At 43.4% G+C, this 20441-nt stretch overlaps 1 protein-coding gene across 27 annotated transcripts in view; it reads right to left on the reverse strand.

Annotated features, from left to right (window-relative positions):
• Nucleotides 1-20441, reverse strand: part of EPS8 (EGFR pathway substrate 8, signaling adaptor) — a 131230-nt gene that overhangs the window by 22163 nt on the left and 88626 nt on the right. For all 27 annotated transcript variants that reach the window (XM_073621333.1, XM_073621332.1, XM_073621342.1 and 24 more), the window contains 6 exons: nucleotides 14237-14373; nucleotides 13558-13628; nucleotides 12568-12688; nucleotides 11758-11846; nucleotides 10843-10917; nucleotides 2714-2862 (listed from right to left, as the gene is read on the reverse strand). In XM_073621333.1, the coding sequence (XP_073477434.1) occupies nucleotides 2714-2862; nucleotides 10843-10917; nucleotides 11758-11846; nucleotides 12568-12688; nucleotides 13558-13628; nucleotides 14237-14373 (642 nt within the window). The remainder of the gene's footprint in view (nucleotides 1-2713; nucleotides 2863-10842; nucleotides 10918-11757; nucleotides 11847-12567; nucleotides 12689-13557; nucleotides 13629-14236; nucleotides 14374-20441) is intronic.

A 20441-nucleotide genomic window follows, 5' to 3' on the forward strand; every position in this document is an offset into this window, starting at 1 on the left:
TCTATACTACCAGGTAGCAGCATCTACAAATTTAGTAACCATAGCAGAGCTGTCACCAATGATTTCACCTGGAAATACAGCACTATTGGTGCTTTATGATGACAAAGGACTTCACTAGTTATAGAATGAGATGAAATGACAGCTTTCTTCATAGTAAGATAGTGTAGATATTTTTTAGCTACAGTGTTTGGGGACAATTTTTAAAAAAGTGATCTCAATAATACTTGTAAATTTCCCCATATTTATCTCTTTATAAAAAAAAAAAAAAAAAGGAAGGATGCATGTACAGAAAAATACCTGCTGATCTGTCAGAAATTCAGTGAGCTCCTAATATTGTTTGGGCTAACATCACAGTGCCATTGCTGAAATCCCAAGCAGCATTGTCAGTTATGTCTGCTAGACTAAAGAACATACGTATACTGCTGGACTACAGAACTCCCACCCTGGCCTACATCCATTCTCCTCTACATACATTGACTTCATTTTCAGCAAAACAGCGCTGCTGCCTTGACTCCCAAGAGCCTGCCCACACACATCATTGTAGTAAAGGGCTCTTGAGAGATGTAGTTCATGGGGTGTGCTTACATCAGTAGGAACTGACCTCCTAGCAACTGCCCCTGCAAGAATGTGGGAAACCTGGTGATGATGTCACAGTGAGTACTAAAAGTTGTTTCTTGCTACAGTAATAATGTAACAGAAAAAAAAATTGGGTCATAATCTAGATGCCGAGATGTTGGTTTTAGGGCAAATTTGGGTCATACACTTTAATGCTCTGACCATGAAAAAAAAGAAAAAAAAAAAAAAAAACACATCTGATATTGCATTTCAATTAAACAGTGAAATATACATTTACAGTGTACAATCAAATTTGTTTTTGTCTTCATGGTTTGTGTCCAAGAACAAACACAAGAGAATAACTATGAGGTGACAACATCTGTGCAGATGATTAATGGATCTTTAGTTAAGGATGTCCTCTTATTCTGCAAAGTAATTTAACCACTTAAGGACCGAGCATCTTTTCGAGATTTGTTGTTTTCAAGTTAAAGTTTTGCTAGAAAAATTACTTAGAACCCCCAAACATTATACATTTTTTTCTAACACGCTAGAGAATAAAATGGCGGTTGTTGCAATACTTTCTGTCACACTGTATTTGCACAGCGGTCTTACAAGCGCACTTTTTTTGGAAAAAATACACTTTTTTGAATTAAAAAAAATAAGACAACAGTAAAGTTAGCCCAATTTTTTTTTATAATGTGAAAGATAATGTTACGACGAGTAAATTGATACCCAACATGTCACGCTTCAAAATTACGCCTGCTCGTGGAATGGCGACATATACCCTTAAAAATCTCCATAGGCGACATTTAAAAAATTCTACAGGTTGCATGTTTTGCGTTACAGAGGAGGTCTAGGGCTAGAATTATTGCTCTCGCTCTACCGATCGCGGTGATACCTCACGTGTGGTTTGAACACCATTTTCATATGCGGGCGCTATTCACGTATGCGTTCACTTCTGCACACGAGCTCGTCGGGACGGGGCGCGTTTAAAAAATTTTTTTTTTAATTTATTTTACCTTTTATTTTTTCACTGTTCTTTAAAAAAAAAAAATGGTGTCACTTTTTTTCCTATTACAAGGAATGTAAACATCCCTTGTAATAGGAAAAAAAGCAAGACAGGACCTCTTAAATATGAGATCTGGGGTCAAAAAGACCTCAGATCTCATATTTACACTAAAATGCAATTAACAAAAAAAAAAAAAATGTCCCTTTTAGAGCCTGCAATGGTATGGAGACAGGTGGAGGCCATCTTCCCCTCACTCATCTCCATACCCAGCATGTGAAAGGATTTGAATGCCTCCAACGGCTCCGGTAAGCGGTGGAGGGCACCGGAGCATGGTGGGAGGGGGGGGGCCCCCTCTCCCGCCGCCCATAAAAGTGATTTCGCTGTGAATCCACTGCAGACACCACTTTTATCTGAAAGCGGACCGCCGCCCGAAGAAGGAGATACTGGGGTTATGGCAGCTAACTGCTGCCATAACAACAATATTCCTCTTCAAAGTTAGGACGTATATCGGCGTGCGGCGGTCCGGAAGTGGTTAAGCAGTCTGAACCGTTACATTACTGTACATTTTCATGCAAGATTTATTATCACAGATAGATACTGTGGGTTTTCTAAAAATTACAATTGGTAGACAAAATGACACACACACATTATAGTAGAATTAGTAAATTCCTCTGTGAAGAGTATCAACATCCTAAAGCCTCATGTACACTGGACATTAAAATAACGTTCTAAAAATGGCAGTAGCTTTGCAGTGATTTTTTCAACGTTTTTGCAATAGCAGTTTTTAGCGTTTTTCTGTGTTAGCGGTTTGACGTTAGAGCTAACAGCCTATGTGTGCATGGACACATAGGATAACATGATGGGAAGTTTATTGACTGTAGAAAAAAAAAAAACGTCTGAAGCCAAAAACAGATGCTATAAAAACATCCAAAAACGGCCAGTGTGCATGAGGTCTAAATCACAACCTTCTTAGGTAAATCTTTACCTTCTCAGGTAAACTCTGCCTTTATCACAACCCCCTGGAGCTCTTGGGTAACTCCTGCCTATAACACAACTTTTCAAAGCTCTCATGTAATATCTGCCTACATTACAGTCTCCAGAAGCTCTCAGGCAATACCTGTCTACATCACAGAGGAGACCCAGAATTACCTGGATTTAGTCCAAGTTTCACCAAGTGACCACCACAGCTTCTTCTCCTCCTCGTTCAGGATAAAACTAAGAAAATCAATGGCGTCCTTGATTAAGAGGGGGCTAAGAACAGTTCTTGCAAGCTCTGGGCCACCTGTTGCCTCCACCATCTGCAAAATAATAAACACAGGGCAATTAGGTATCTGCAATAAACATCCTAATTGAGGGGCTCTATTTCATCTGTCAAGCCCCAGATTATAGTGCCCATCAACCAGATACTTTCAAGATGGTGAAAGCTTTTGACAGCGTTGAATGGACATACTTATGGGAAGCGTTGGGTTCGTTTGGTCTTGGTAATAAATTCATACAATGGGTCAAGTTATTATATTCCACCCCAAGGACCTGTATGCAAAATTAGTGGCTCTGTTTCAAAATTTTTCCCACTATTTCGGGGAACACGACAGGGATGCCCCCTGTCCCTACTATTATTTGCATTGGCCATCGAACCATTAGTTGCAGCTATTCGGCCCACTGATACCATCTGTGGGTTTAATAGAGGTGCCCGGAGAAAAAAAATAGGATTTTTCCTACATACTTACCTGTAAAATCCATTTCTTGGAGTACATCACAGAACACAGAGCAGGCTATAGTGATTACTATCTGGGTTATGTGCCACCTAGAGGTGAATGGACACTGGCAGATCAAACAGGAAACCCTCCCCTATATAACCCCTCCTATACAGGAAGTACCTCTGTTTTTTACCAAGCAATAAATTCCCAGAAAGAGGGGATGGATCTCGGTGTCCTGTGATGTACTCCAAGAAATGGATTTTACAGGCAAGTATGTATCCTATTTTCTTTATCGTACATCACAGGACACAGAGCAAGCTATAGTAAGCTATAGTAATTACTATCTAGGACGTCCCAAAGCAATATACTTGACTGGAGGGAGACACAATCACAGAAACTGCCACCTGAAAAGGACCTATTCTGCCTCCCGTAACATACTGTGGCCAAGGCAATATCTTCTGTGGCTCTGATCTCCATCTGGTAAAACCCTGTGAATGTATGAACCAAAGACCATGTAGCGGCCTTGAAAACCTGAGCCCCTGACACCTGATGGCAGATAGCCCAAGATGCACCCACACACCTGGTAGAGAGCGCTTTCATCAGAAAGGGTGGGGACCTTCCCCTTTCAAGCCATAGGCTTGAATGATTAACTGGCAGATCCAATGAGAAATAGTTAACTTTGATGCCGCCTGCCCTTCTTGGGCTCTTCTGGCATCACAAACCAGGATTCCTGACCTGCACAGACAATTCAAGTAAATCCTGACCGCCTGAACTACCTCCAGAGTATGCAGCGATCTTTCTCCTGCCAACTTTGGATTAGGGAGAAAAAAGAAAAAGGCAAGACACAGTCCTGATTCAAGTGAAATCACTTTAGGCAAGGAAGATGGAGGAGGACGCAACATCACCTTATCATGATGCAAGACCAAGAACGGCTCCTTACATGAAAGAGCCACCAGCTTTGACACTTTACTTGCTGAAGTGATAGCAACCAAAGAAGCCACCTTCCGAGTCAAAGAACTAACAGAGTTTCTTGAATTTGTTCAAAAGGTGGCTTCTGCAAGGGCAGTCAAGACCAAGCTCAAGTCCCAAGGACACAAGGAGGCCTGACAGTCAGGACTGTCTGCGTTACCCGCTGCATGAAGTATAAAAGGCGTGAGAAACAACGGTCTCTGGGAAAAAAAAAAAAGATCTAAACGAAATCTGACCCTAAGGCTGGGTTCACACTGAGGAACGGAGTGGCTCGCAGCAGGGGTCTGGTGCATCTCCATTCACCATTTCAGGTTGGATTTCAGTCTGAATTTTTGGCTGATTTCGGACCTAAAACGGACCAGAAGACGCACAGGACTCCTGTGCAATTCCACCAGAGCCGCTCCTGAGATGTGTGAACCGGCTCCACTGAGAGCTGTTCACAATCTCCTGACATGCGAATTGGATGCAGTAAAACCCACATCCAATGCGCAATATAGTGTGAACCCAGCCTAAATGATACTTAAAGCGGAGCTCCACCCAAAAGGGGAGGCTCTGTTGATTTGCTTCCTTCCCCCACCCCATTGCCACATTTGGCATCTTCCGGGGGTAAGCGGTGAGTGAATACCTGTTTTTGACACGTACAGGCTCCCATTTCTTGGCCCCCCCCTCCTTCCCCTGCCTCCGGGCCATTCACAAAGCGCTGTAGGGAGCCGGCTGTGAAGCCGCAAGGCTTCACTGCCAGTTTCCCTTACAAGGAATGGTGGCGGCAGCACCCGAGTCCCGACTGAAAAATCGGCTGGGGTGCCGACATCGTGGGATCCCTGGACTGGCAAGTCTCCTAATACTAAAAGTTAGCAGCTACAATATATTTGTAACTGCTGACTATACATTTTTCTTGTGTGGGGGAGGGGGGGCTAGAGCTCCCCTTTAAGGCCAATCTCATTTCCCCTCCCGATTGGAGAAAAGAAAAAATCTCCCACTCACATATTTCCACAGGTGCCACTTCCTGGCTTCACACTAGGCATTCCAAGTCCTGAAATGGAAGCTCTCTGAAGCCAGCTTCCTGGTGCTCAACAGCACACAGATAACAGGAACCAAGACTATAGGTCTGGCTGAACCGGAAGTTTCCAAGGAGCGTCCCCCGCAAGATTTACTATGTCTGTGTACCAAGCGATTCTTCGCAAACAAAGCGTCAGTAGTTAAATCAGGAGGAAGGCATAGACTAGAGAGAACTGGTCCCTAAGGTGTTACCAATGCATCTATTACTATTGCTAGTAGGACTCTTGTCCCGGACCCAACCTGTCCATTTTGTTATAGAACCTGGAATCCAGTAAATCTACCTGCAGAGTTCCTCAATGCTGGCAGATTGCAGAGAACATTTCAGGATGCAGGGACCACTGCCCCAGTATTAATCGCTGACAACAGGGGGAAAAAAAACCCTACTAGTCTTCTACACCTGGAATATATACTGTCGAAAGAGACAGTACATGCTGTTTTGCCCCAGACAAAGTGTGATTCACCTTCCTGAGCCGCACGACTCCTGGTGCCACCCTGGTGGTTTATATATGCTACTGCAATGGCATTATTGGACTGAACACTGACCATAGACCTGTGCAACTGGTATGTCCATTAATCCAGAGCAAGGTGTACCGCCCGATTCATTTATGGGCAGTAACCAGAGAGACTGGCATCAGTGGCTGCTATGTTCCATATTCCTGGAAGGAAAAATTTCCCCTTCTCCAGATTCTGAATAATCAACCACCATTGGGATTTTATGTGCTATACTAACACAAAGTGGCACATAATTATGAAGTGGAAGGCAAATTATAAATGGTTTTCAAAATGTTTTACAAATAAATATCTGAAAAGTGTGGCGTACATTTGTATTCAGCCCCCCTGAGTCAATACTTTGTAGAACCACCTTTCGCTACAATTACAGCTGCAAATCTTTTTGGGTATGTCTCCACCAGCTTTGCACATCTAGAGTGTGAAATGTTTGCCCATTCTTCTTTGCAAAATAGCTCAAGCTCTGTCAGACTGAATAGAAAGCATCTGTGAACAGCAATTTTCAAGTCTTGCCACAGATTCCCATTTGGATTTAGGTCTGGAATTTGACTGGGCCATTCTAACATGAATAGTGATGGGTTTGAAGCCCCACATGCCCGATCCTGCCAGGAAGCCGACAATGCACAGGGCTAATCACAGGCAGTGAGACATTTCCCAATCCGCAGCTGCATGCTCTAGCCCAGGGATATGCAATTAGCGGACCTCCAGCTGTTGCAGAACTACAAGTCCCATGAGGCATAGCAAGACTCTGACAGCCACAAGCATGACACCCAGGGGCAGAGGCATGATGGGACTTGTAGTTTTGACACGGCTGGAGGTCCGCTAATTGCATATCCCTGCTCTAGCCCATCTCTACACATGAATATGCTTTTGATCTAAAACATTCCATTGTAGCTCTGGCTGTATGTTTAGAGTCATTGTCCTGCTGGAAGGTGAACCTCAGCCCCAGTCTCAAGTCTTTTGCAGAGTAACGGGTTTTCTCCTAAGATTTACCTGTATTTGGCTCCATCCATCTTTCTATCAACTCTGACCAGCTTCCCTGTCCCAGCATCCCCACAACTTGATGCTGCCACCACCATGTTTCACAGTGGGGATGGTGTGTTCAGGGTGATGTGCAGTGTTAGTTTTCCGCTACACATAGCGTTTTGCTTTTAGGCCAAAAAGTTCAATTTTGGTCCCATCTGACCAGAGCACCTTCTTCAATATGTTTGCTGTGTCCCCCACATGGCTTCTCACAAATGGCAAATGGGACTTCTTATGGCTTTCTTTCAACAAGGTCTTTTTTCATGTCACTCTTCCATAAAGGCCAAACTAATAGTTGTCCTGTGGACAGATTCTCCCACCTGAGCTGTGGATCTCTGCAGTTCCTCCAGAGTTACCATGGATACCTCTTGGCTGCTTCTCTGATTAATGCTCTCCTTGCCTGGCCTGTCAGTTTAGGTGGACGGTCATGTCTTGGTAGGTTTGCAGTTGTGCCATACTCGTTCCATTTTCGGATGATAGATTGAACAGTGCTTCGTAAGATGTTCAAAGCTTGTGATATTCTTTTTTTATAACCTAACCCTGCTTTAAACTTCTCCACAACTTTAAACCTGACCTGTCTGGTGTGTTCCTTGGCCTTCATGATGCGGTTTGTTCACTAAGGTTTTCTAACAAACCTCTGAGGGCTTCGCAGAACAGCTGTTTTTATACTGAGATTAAAGTACACACAGGCGGACTCCATTTACTAATTAGGTGACTTCTGAAGGCAATTGGTTCCACTAGATTTTAGTTAGGGGTAACAGGGTAAAGGGGGCTGAATAAAAATGCACACCACACTTTTCAGATATTTATTTGTAAAAAAATATATAAAACCATTTATCATTTTCCTTCTACTTCACAATTATATGCCACTTTGTGTTGGTCTATCACATAAAATCTCAATTAAATACATTTACGTTTTTGGTTGTAACATGACAAACTATGGAAAATTTGAAGGGGTATGAACATTTTTTCAAGGCACTGTATATTTGCCAAAACATAATAATACGCAGTCCAGTCCCCCAAGGATGCAGGCCCAAAACCAGAGTTGGTCAAGCGCTATGCAAACACACAGACATGTAAGTACACAGATATACAGGTATGCCATTATGTACCTATGTACTCAAGTATGCAGAGATGCAAGTATGTATCTCTGCAGTTCATGCCCGTGTGCAGTTTATAAAAGTATGCAGTGCAATGCAAGTAACATATACGCATTCAGTTCAATGCAAGTAAAAATATATGCATGCAGTTCAAATGCAAGTAACATCTACGCATGCAGTTCAATGCAAGGAACATCTTCGCATGCAGTTCAATGCAAGTAAACACATCCTATCCATAGCACCCTGTTGGAAAGCACCTTGGTCAAAGCAAACACTGCACAAGCGTCTATTAGGCAGTGTCCAGTGCCATAAGGCTGCATTACAAGCAAACCTCGAAGATTCTTCTCTCCTATCCAACTAGGCTCAGGTACCATCCATTTTGGCTGATAGCTTTTCTGAATGGATTGGATTGAAGTCCATAATTCTCAGTAGAACCGTTCCGGACCTCCAAGTATGCTCCAAGAGCACATCAGTGACCACCACCTTACAGACACTGGCAAAAAACTGGAGGTACTTCCTGTATAAGAGGGGTTATATAGGGGGGGACTTCCTGTTTGATTGATCTGCCAGTGTCCGTTCACCTATAGGTGGCGCATAACCCAGATAGTAATCACTATAGCCTGCTCTGTGTCCTGTGATGCACGATAAAACAGAAAATTGTTACCAATACTTACCGTAATTTTCCCTTTCTGGCTCTGCTTCAGGATGTGCTGGCATGAGGCTGAGCCAGGAAAGAAATTTTCCTTATATGCAGATGAAGCCATGTTTCTTGTGGACATGGACAGTTCCTTAGTTTCCTGCATAACATGGATACAAACCTTTGGCTTCTCTGGTTTTGTTATAAATTGGGACAAATCTGTCTTATTCCCCTTAGATGAGCCCAGCCGGTCCCTACCACGAAAGGCACAGCAAATTAAAATTGTGTCATCCTTCAAATATCTAGGAATATGGGTACATCCCAGGGTAGAAGACTACTTACGATATAATTTGACCCCCATTCTCAATATATTCAAACTTAGAGTCTTACTTGGACCAAGCTGCCTTTATCAGTGGTAGGCTGCGCAAACCTCATAAAAAGTATTTGGACCCATCAATTATCAGATGTCCTTCATAACTCGTCCATTTGGATACCCCTTAAATGGTTAAAAATTATATTACTATACTTACGTATATTACTATGGAAAGGCAAAAACCCCAGGATTAAACCCTCCACTCTTCAGTTACCCAAGGATGGGGGTGGATTGGCGGTGCCTCAGTAGAGACTGTATTTTTTGGCTTCCCAACTTCAACACTTCGCTGGTTGGGGAGTGATGAACTTGGAAGATCCTATACAAGCCCTGCTTTTGAGTCATTATCCCCGTTACCACCTCTTAGCCCAGCTAGAGTCGGGAGCTTTTGCCCATGCCCACTGCGGTCAAACACCGGTACTCATGAATAAAGTTTGGCAGGAAATGAGACATAATGAAATATGAAGGGACTTCTGAGTATTCACCGTTATGGGGAAACAGGAACTATGAAGAGCTCTGTAAATTGGAAGGGTTTAAACGCTGGCATTTTCAAGGGATCCAATATATTGCCCAGCTTTATTCTTAAAATGTTTTGCGGCACTTCCAGGACTTTGAGTCTTACCAATTGTCCCATTGCAGTTTCTTTAAATATCTACAACTGCAGCATGCATTACAGACCCAGTCTAAACGTGCCGAAATAGTTATAAGACCCATGCCACTTTTAGACTCACATGCAGCAATTACTAAGAAAAATAGCCTTATTTCATTTTTATATAGTCAACTAATGGCAAAATATCAAGATACCTCTGATAGTCTGGGCAGGAGAGAGTGGGAGAAAGACTTGGGTGATTTCTCAGATGATGTATGCAAACTATCTTAGAGAGAGTACCCTCTGTATCCTTATCTGCACAATGCCTGTCCCAATTGTTTATTATACAAAGGACATATAGGACCCTGGTTAAACTGTCTAAGTGGGGCAGGCGGGATGACCTGGAGTGCCCATGATACCAACAATCTCTGGCAGATTTACTCCATATGCTGTGGAAGTGCCCCAAATTGGTTAAATGTGAAGTGCTTTGGTGAATACAATTAATAGCACTTTTCATACTCACATTGACCTGGACCCTAAGATTTGCTTATTGGGTTACCTAGATGAGGAGATTTTTCCACCTGAGATACTGTATTTAACACCAATTAACAGATTACTGTTTCTAGCACATAAAATTGTTGTTTTGAAATGGTTGTCACCCAGTCCCCCCTCATTCGAGGAGTGGCATCTCCAGGTTAATGATACCCTCCTGAAGGAACAACAGATTTACCACAATAGGGGCATACCGAATAACTTCTATAAACTATGCAATCATGGCTAGCGGTACCAGGCCTGGCTTCATTTTCGCTGGTCTCTTTCAGATTATTACAGTGTGGTTAAACTTGAAATGGAGATGAAAGCATCCCATGTATACAATTGTGGGAACTTGCTGGTCACTAAATGGTCAGTACAGTTAATATGGTTGCGCATATTGTTTCAAGCTACAAAAGGGTGGCCAGTCATACATGTGCGCATGCAGGGAATGTTCTAGTTTGTATATTTAGTATTATAAATGCTTTCACGTGTCTTGTTATTTTATAAAGTTGGTAGAGATATTATTATCTAACTAATGCTAATCTCAGACCGCGTGTACCGTCTCTATGTTTTGTATAATAGCTTATCTACCTAAACCACAGCATACTACATGGTTGGAAGTCTGTGTGTACACTGTAATTGCATGTGAATATCTTAATGGTGTTCTTTTTCCCCCTTTTTGTTTTTTTTCTCTTTCTTCACTGTTTGTTTTGTTTTATAAATGCAAAAAATTCAATAATTATTGGGGGAAAAAAAATAAAAGATACTTTCAGATGATAATATAAACTCTTACCATGCTTAATGGTGTAAAGAGGAAGTGAACCAGCTCAGCAGCACTGGGATTCTGTATATGGGACTTAAGCTTTGCCTGTAAAACACAATTCATCTGTTAGTAACAGCACAGCTAGCGGCACTTCGATACTTCATTCAGCAAAAAGGAAGGTAATGGACAGTGCAAATTATTTCAGCAAGGTTTTATCTCCCTGAAGGACCTGTGGTAGGTTGACAGCCTACCAGTGTCTGAGAAGTGACACACATGAATTTCCCAGGGTACCATAGGCCAGTAGGTCGCAGGCAGGTCAGTAAGTTGAGCTTGGACATTTCTCTGGTTTTGTTTGATACCATAGGCCAGTACAGCTACTGAATTACTGCCCTTCCCCAAACTTAATTCTAGAACTAAAAACTCTTTAAATCTCCTGTAGATTATATTTGTATTACACTGAGGTTATTAAACGGTTGAGTGTTATAAGTTACTAAAATGAAAGGGGTCCAGCCTCCAGGCTTTGCCTTGTGATTATCAAGTCCATCTCCTTTTTTTTATGGGAAACCTGTAGTCTGCGGCCCCCAAGCTATAACTGGTCACCATCTACCCCATCACTTTTAGTGAGAACCATGACTCGCCAGGATTGGTACAGCTGCTTCTGGACTGGAGGTCTGATTGTTCTCAAGAATAAGGAGGCTCCCTCCCAATCCTTACCTATTCATTATTGAAGAAAAATTATCTAAGTACTCCATAAGCTACCTGTAAGCATGAGACTGCAGTTGCCCAGTCTGTGTTAAGGCCAACAACACACTCAAGAAAATAGCAATCAGCCTTCTCTGACATCTGTGCTCATAATCTCTGATGACTGCGATCAGTTTACCAGACATGAAAAAAAAAAAAGGATTTCTGCCAGACACAAAAACACAGCATTAGCTTTTCACTAACCAGGAGGTTGAAGCCATGTTTGAACTTTTGTAAGCAATCAGTGAATTCTTCCTCAGGAGGGGGTTTGGCACGTAACGTTAGGACACCCTCTACATGGGGAAAAAAAAAAAAAAAGAAAGAAAAATTCACTACAAGTAATTACCACTGTCCCCCCCTCCTTCCTAACACCTACACCTTCCTGACCCCCTGCCCTCTCACTACCCATACTTCTCTGCTTCCCTGCCTTCTCACTACCCACCTGTACCTCCCTGCTTCCTCTCCTTCCCAGCACCCATACCTCCCTGCTCCTTACCACTCATACCTCCGTGCCCGCCCCCCTCCTTCCCACCAACAACTCTCTGCCCACCCTCCTTCCCACCAACAACTCTCTGCCCACCCTCCTTCCCACCAACAACTCTCTGCCCCCCCTCCCTTCCCACAACCTATATCTCCCTTTCCTCCAACCGTCCCACCACCCATACTTCCCTGCTAATTCTCACTATCTATACCTCTCTGCCCCTTCCTTCCCATCTATGCTTCTTTGTTCCCCCTCCTTCCAACCACCCTTTTTTTTTTGCTGCTTCTAGCCACCCTTATCGCCAACCCCTTCTCCTCACCACTTATACCTCCCTGCCCACTCCCCCTGCTTAACTTTCCTTTTCATCCCTACTGTACCTCCAGGCCTCATTGGCCCATCTGTACTTCCTGGTCCCCTCTCCTCTCACTATCAATACCTTTTGGCAACCTTATCTCTTACCATCAATATCTACTTTTCCCCAGTCTTTCCATCCACACCAACCAGTCATTCCCTACCCTAATTCCTATAAGTACCTCCTGGTCCCTTCTTCTTCTTTGACTTTCTCCTTTTGGACAGCTCAGTAAAGGCCTCAGCCGCCTTTTGTAGTTTCATTATGAAAAATTCTATGTCATCCAGGATGTGATTTAGGATTTGCTAAGAGAGAATACATACGATGAAGTAATAACCCAATATAAAAAAGTAACACATATACATTATATAGATACACACACACGGTGTATGCATAGAAACCACTACGGAAGGCATCACAGGCAGTGTTGTACATACTGGATAACAAAGAACATGACCAAGCTACATACAGAAACTAAAATGTGTGGACCAACAACAGATTCCATCACACACGGCACTCCACGGTAGGTAAATGGTAAACCACTGACTAATCTCAACACGCATAGGACTCCACTGTCAGTGGAATACTAGATCACCAACAGACTCAATGGTAAGTGAAAATGGTAGACGATCAATAAATCCGAACACACACAGAACACCTGGTAAGTGAATCATTAGATTCCCAACACACATAGGACTCCATGGTGAGTGAAATAGTAGGTCACCAACAGATCTCAACAAGTACAGGACTCCACTGCAAGTGAAATAGTTGATCGTCAACTGATCCCAACACACATATGACTCCACAATAAGTAAAATAATAGACCAACAGATTCTAAATCTCATAGGGTTCCACTGTAAGTAAAATAGTGGACCACCAAAAAATCCCAACACACACAGGTCTCCTCCAAGTAAAACAGTGGATTAACAACAGATCCCAATACATATCAGACTCAAATGTAAGTGAAATAGTAGATAATCAATAGACCCAACACACATAGGACACCACTGTAAGTGGAACAGTAAAATCACCAACAGATCCCAACACTCTATAGAAAAAAATTGGGAAGATCCCAACACTCACAGGACTCCATGGTAAGTGAAATAATAGATCACCAACAGATACCAAAACACATAGGATTCCATGGTAAGTGAATGAAGTGATTCTCGCTCACCACATCTCTGTCAATTCTTGCTTCAATCATCTGTGGCGTCTCGACCTGATCTGGATTGGATGTTGGATCATCTGTAGCAGATACAATATTGAAAGTAGTTGGTCAGAAATTACATACCAATTCTACATGTGACTTCAGACAGACAGTAGAGAAGAGGCCTGCATTACTTATTGGGCACACCCTAAAAATTGCACCAACACCACAACAACATTGCGGGAATGGTTGCAACTGGTCCCCACATCAACTTTAGTGATCTATGGGGGCTTCCAAGCTTTAAACACAGCAATCTATATATCTATAAGGAAATGCATTTTTTTTCCTAATTTTTTTTATATTGAATGTTCAGGAATTAAAAACATTTCATTTCCAGCCAGAAGGAGGGGCACTGCAATACTTTTATAAGTATACTGTATCTATCTAGTTTTAGCTGCCTTGTTGAAAATGGCCTAATTGAGTTGAAAAAAAAGCTAACAGTTCAAAAAACAAACCATTTGAAACTAAATTAATATTGACCCCAAACTATCATAGTTTTCCCACATGTTATGGTCAAAAACACAAATGTTGTTGACAAGGATTCTGATGCACAAGAACCATGTTGCCAATTGGTGCCAAGGCTTCCGAGAGTCAGTACCGACAAAGCTCATTTATAGAAATTTACTGGTATTTTCCTCTTACTTACAGTCTCCATACTCGGCTGCCCAGGTAGACCAGGCTGCCACACGACTGCGGACATCCACCTGGGTGACTGATCCAGGAGGCATTGGAGCTGGCGCTTGGGGAGGTGGAGGGACTTTGCTGTCACTTGCTGCAATGTTCCTAAAACGAAAAAAAAAAATGCAACGATTAAAGAATACCTAAACTAATTAAAAGTAGACTAGGTGACAGAAAACATGCTGCCATTGCTGGCTCTGAAGCCATCACTGAGAGCCTCAGTCGGAGAGCACCTATACTAAGTGATCACCTCAACTATTACTAGCAACTGCTTAAATGAATCTAAAAGGTCAAATCACAACATTTCCTGACAGCAGAAGGCACCAAGTCTGCCATACTGAAAGCGAAAATATCACTCAAAAGCAGCAATGTCCTCAGAAAAATCACCTAATGGATAAAATCATCATAAAAAGTGTGTTTATTTTTATAGATGCAAAAAAAATGTATAAGGTCGGCCCTCAGCATAGGACAGTGGCAGCTAGCGCTAAAGGTAAATATGCCAAAACCCTCACTGTGAACAAATGTATATAAGTGCACCGCTCAAACACCTTAAAAAAATAAGTAAATAAGCATATATCATACAGTGAATGTGTAACAAAAATAAGTGTTATAAATCTAAAGCTGGACTTTATAAATATAGCAAGTTGATCGTCCGTGCAAAAATGAAACAGTGATTGATTCTTTCTACAAGTGATATGCACTTCAATCTCTGCACTTCAGCGATTGCACAAACAAATATAGCAAACTGCACTGGAAAGCACCTAACAGACTGCAGGTGACCCTGTCTCTTTATTAAGCTCTCCTTCCACTCTGTAACATGCGCTCTCTACCACTGCTTCTGACACTCGTATCCTCTCTCCTCAAACTCTCTCACCTTCACCCCTCTTCTCCACCCCCCTGCCTATACATATCACCCTCCCTTCTGTCCTCTCCCTACTACTGCTCCTACCAACTCTTGCTCATTCTACATCCATATACTGATAAAACCTCCAGTACTCTGAGACATGCCCCTTCATATAAATCACATTCCCAGATTACCTCCCTCACCATCCTGCTTCTCCTAACCTCTGGTGACATATCCCCAAACCCTGGACCACCATCATCTGTCTTTGCCTAACGCTCCCATCCCCCTACACCCTCTGGCAGGAGCCGCAACCTACAGAACTTGGTCTCTATTCCTCTTCTTTCCAAAACCATCACCCCCTTTTCCTGTGCCCTTTGGAATGCACATTCTGTCTGTAACAAACTCACCGCCCTCCACAACCTCTTTATCACAAAATTCCTTTAACCTACTTGCCATTACTGAAACCTGGCTTCATGAATCAGATACTACTTCTCCTGCTTCCCTCTCACATGGGGGCCTTCTCTGTACTCACTCCCCCAGACCAAGTGGACGGAAGGGAGGTGGAGTGGGAATCCTTCTAGCCCCATGCAGCACCTATCAGGTACTTCACTCACCTCCCTCTCTGACACTCTCCTCTTTTGAGGCACATTGCATTCGTCTATTCTCTCCCATTTCTCTAAGAATTGCTGTCATCTACCAGCCCCCTGGACCAGGATCAGCCTTCCTTGATGACTTCTCTGCCTGGCTACCCTACTTTCTCTCTTCTGAAATCCCCACAATTATTCTCGGTGACTTCAACATCCCTGTTAACACTAACACTACTATTATTTCTAAACTTCTTAGTCTAACCTCATCGATTGACCTGAAGCAATGGATACAGGCTTCTACTCACTCCAAACGGCAACACCCTTGACCTTGCCTTCTCCTATCTGTGCACCCTTTCCAAAAATCCTCTCCTACTCTCTGACCACCACCTTATTAGTTTTGCTCTCTCCCTGTCTTCCACCTCCTCTCCTTCCAATCGCCTAACAGTTACACATAGAAACCTTCGCCACCTCAACCCTTCTCTTCTCTACTCTGCTACTGATCACCTCTATGACAAAATCTCACCCCTGTCCTGCCCCAACCTAGCCACTTTCATCTACAACAGCTCACTGTCTTCCTCCCTAGATAAGCTTGCCCCCCTCACTACACGCAGAACTAGGCCCCGACTGCTACAACCCTCTCAAACAGATGACACCAGAAGTCTCAGAAAACGTAGCCGCGCTCTTGAGCGCCTGTGGCATAAGACTAAGTTCCAGGAAGATGTCACACAATATAAATCTGCCCTCCTAAAATACTATTTCTGCCTTCACACTGCCAAACAGAACTTCTCTATCACACTCATTAACACCTTCTCATCCAGTCCACATCAACTCTTCTCTACCTTCAACACTCTACTCCGTCCTCCACTGCCTCCACCCACCAACTCACTCACTGCCCAGGAGATCGCCAATCACTTCAAAACTAAGATTGATACAATTCATGAGGAGATCTCCAATGTTCAAAAACCTCCCCCATGCAACACCCCATGTCCACAGATACAATCATTACTTCCCTCTTTCAACCCTGCTACTATTAAGGAGGTTGCTAAACTTTTATCTAACACTCATCTAACCATCTGCCCCCTGGATCCTGCTTCCTCGCAAATGCTACGCTCACCCTCTGACTCAATTCTACACTCTCTAACTCACATTTTCAACCTCTCCCACTCTAGTGGCATCTTCCCAAACTCTCTAAAACATGCGTTAGTCACCCCCATACTTAAAAAGCCCTCACTGGACCCCACCAATCTTAACAACCTATGTTCCATTTCCTTACTCGCCTTCTCCTCCAAACTTCTTGAAAGACTGGTCTACAACCGACTAAGCGACCATCTGACCATGAATAAACTTCTTGATCCCCTTCAGTTTGGATTTCGCCCCCAACACTCCACGGACACTGCTCTCCTTAAACTCTCAAATGACCTACTAACGGCTAAAACCAGTGGACACTATTCTGTACTACTTCTCCTGGATCTCTCTACTGCCTTTGACACAGTGGACCACCTCCTCAATAAACTCCACTCCTTTGGTCTCCGTGATTGTACTCTTCACTGGTTCTCATCCTACCTCTCCCACCAGTCCTTCAGTGTCACTTACAACTCTACTTCCCCTTCTCCTCTTCCTTTCTCCGTTGGGGTTCCCCAAGGTTTTGTTCTTGGACCTCTCCTTTTCTCAATCTACACCACCACCCTGGGTCAGTTGATTGCCTCCCACGGCTTTAAATATCATCTCTACACTGATGACACCCAAATCTATCTCTCGACCCCCAGCTCTCTCCGTCTGTCTCCTCACGCATTACCCACTTACTAGCAGACATATCAGCCTGGATGTCACATCACTTCCTCAAACGCAACCTATCCAAAACCGAGCTCATGATATTTCGTCCCTCAGGTGCCACTTCCCCCGATTTCTCTGTCAATATCAACGGCTCAACTAGCAACCCATCCCCCCCACGCCAAGGTCCTAGGTGTAATCCTGGACTATGAACTAACCTTTCTCCCCCACATTCTATCACTATCCAAAATTAGCCACCGCAGCATCTCCAAGATACGCCCCTTCCTAACCAATGTCACCACAAAGCTTCTAATCCACTCCCTGGTCATCTCCCGCCTCGACTACTAACTCATTCCTCATTGGCTTACCTCTAAATAGGCTATCCCCACTTCAGTCCATCATGAACGCTGCTGCCAGGCTCATCCACCTCACAAACCGCTCAGTGTCTGCTATACCCCTCTGCCAATCCCTCCATTGGCTGCCACTCAGTCACCGAATTAAATTCAAGATACTAACTATAACTTACAAAGCCATCCACAACCTGGCCCCCAGCTACATCTCTAACCTAGTCTCAAAATACCAACCTAATCGTTCTCTTCACTCCTCCCAAGACCTCCTGCTCTCAAACTCCCTTGTCACTTCATCCCATACTCGCCTTCAGGACTTCTCCAGAGCCTCTCCCATCCTTTGGAATGCTCTACCCCAATCCGTCCGATTTTCTCCTACTTTATCCACTTTCAGACGATCCCTGAAAACTCATCTCTTCAGAGAAGCCTATCTGGCCCCCACCTAACAACTGTACATTTATCTTCTCAATCAGCACATCACCCACAATTATTACCTCATGTATCTCTTGACATTCCCTCTTAGATTGTAAGTTCTAAGGAGCAGGGCTCTCTGATTCCTACTGTATTAAAGTGTCTTGTATTTGTACTGTCTACCCTCAAGTTGTAAAGCACTATGTAAACTGTTGGCGCTATATAAATTCTGTATAATAATAATAATAATAATAATAATAATTGCAACTGTTCATAAAAGTAAAGTATTAGAATATTAGTGTTTCTCCAAATTCTCTCCAAAGGCTCCACTGTGCTAACCACCACCAGCACACTGCACTCACCAGAACATATGGCTGCATAAACTATAGGCAGCAAAAAAGCTCTATAGGGTCATCAAAATAACTGCAACTCTACCTTGGAAGCAGTTCCTTTAAGAAGATGTCCCTTTAATAATGGCACCGACTAGGCTATCACTCCCTAGAGCCAGCAGGTAAGTAGCACAGCTGTGTGGAACAAATGCTCACCAACTGGAGCCAAATTAAGTTTTTATGGTGTAGTGTTTAGTGTGAAAATGCAACATAACAAGCAAATGGAACAATCTTCAGGACTTACAAGTATGGCCTCCCCCATATAGCCCATGTGGCAGCGTGATGTCAGCACTCTAACTCCTCCCAACATGTTTCATGCTCTAGCGCATCATCAGATGGACCCCTAATGATGCACTATTGCGCAAAACGCATTGGGCGGAGTTAAAGTGCTGCCGTTATGCTGCCACATGGGTTGTATGCGGTGGCCATACTTGTAAGTCCTAGAGATCATTGCTTTTGCTTGTTATATTGCATTTTCACAATCACCCTATGATTCAGGAGCCAATGATGACCAAGCAGTGCCAATGTAGAGAGTTCCCAGCACCCACCAGGAAATGCCTGCACAACATTTTTCAAAAGGTGCAGCTGCTCTGTGTGTACAGAAAACCCTGGAAAGAGATGGTGGTATTAAAGCCATTCGTTTTCTGAGGAATTGTGACAACGTTGCAGACAAATCTGTCTGTCAGGTAGGCTGCTTGTTGCATGCCTGAAATGGAATTAAGAGTTGAATGCAGAGACCGGTGTTAAAATGGGGTTCTGCTCCAGTGCAATGGAAACATGGTCACTCTGTGGCTGGGTGTTGTGCAGGCCTTTGGCAGATTAAACATTTCAGCCTGAGCTTTAGCTATGGCTCCATTTTGCCAGATATCTGCCATATCTATGGGTAAAGGTGATCCCCTGTGGGGTACTCACGGAATAGGGTGCAAAATACAGATTAAGTGTGTGCGTAAGGGGTAAGCAGCAACCTGGCCGTAGAATTGTAGCGAAGTCCTCGCATAGGAATCCCTATAAAGGCTTTAGGCGGAAGTGGCGGTAAAGTGGGCAACCAGTGGTGTTATGTAACACCTGGCCATCCACCTGAGACTAAGCTCTGAGTGGCTGAGTTTTAGTGCCAAGTCTGGAAAGTTTAAACTGTAAAAGTGAATACATTCCAAACATAGCCCCCTTTTTTTTTTTTTTTTTTACAGTAATGGTGAGAGATTATAGATTAACCCTGTGTTACTAGTCCACAACGCTGGTCCTTATATAGGGTCCAGGCTTCACCCATCGCCCCTGAAGGCGTCTTCAGAGTCTGGATTCCATAGGTGTGGACCATGATACCGGGCCTCTATAGCATACTGTGGCTGAATACACGCGTTGCACAAAGTGCTGAGGTGAGCGCCTGTGCAGAATCCAGTGCCCGAAGCAACATTAAAGGCCATCCCCACGGCATGGGGTCTTGGTATGGCTCCCAAGGTATTACTGAGGCTACACCAAAGCAAATGCACTGCTTCTATTGTGGTGTTAGAAGACAGTGAAGGGCTGAATGAAGAGTTGCTTGAAATTCGAAGATAAAATAATAAACTAGTTAAGCCAAGAGCGAGAAAATGTACATCACCTTAAGATGCTAGCAAAAACTGAGGACTCGGATAGTGTTATAAGGGAGGTGCCCAAGGGGTGTGTCCTCAAAAGCTTTGCCAGCATCCAATCACCTGAAAGTACAAACCTATAACCCAGGGTCTATGAATAGTAAACCTGTGTCCTGTACAGTACGATTAGTATACACTTTTTTAGGCACTTTCAAAAATCACACTTTCAGTTCAGTTGGTGTAGTTACCCAGTTTTA

This window comes from Aquarana catesbeiana, linkage group LG03, assembly GCF_042186555.1.
Source record: "Aquarana catesbeiana isolate 2022-GZ linkage group LG03, ASM4218655v1, whole genome shotgun sequence".
Lineage (NCBI taxonomy): Eukaryota > Metazoa > Chordata > Amphibia > Anura > Ranidae > Aquarana > Aquarana catesbeiana.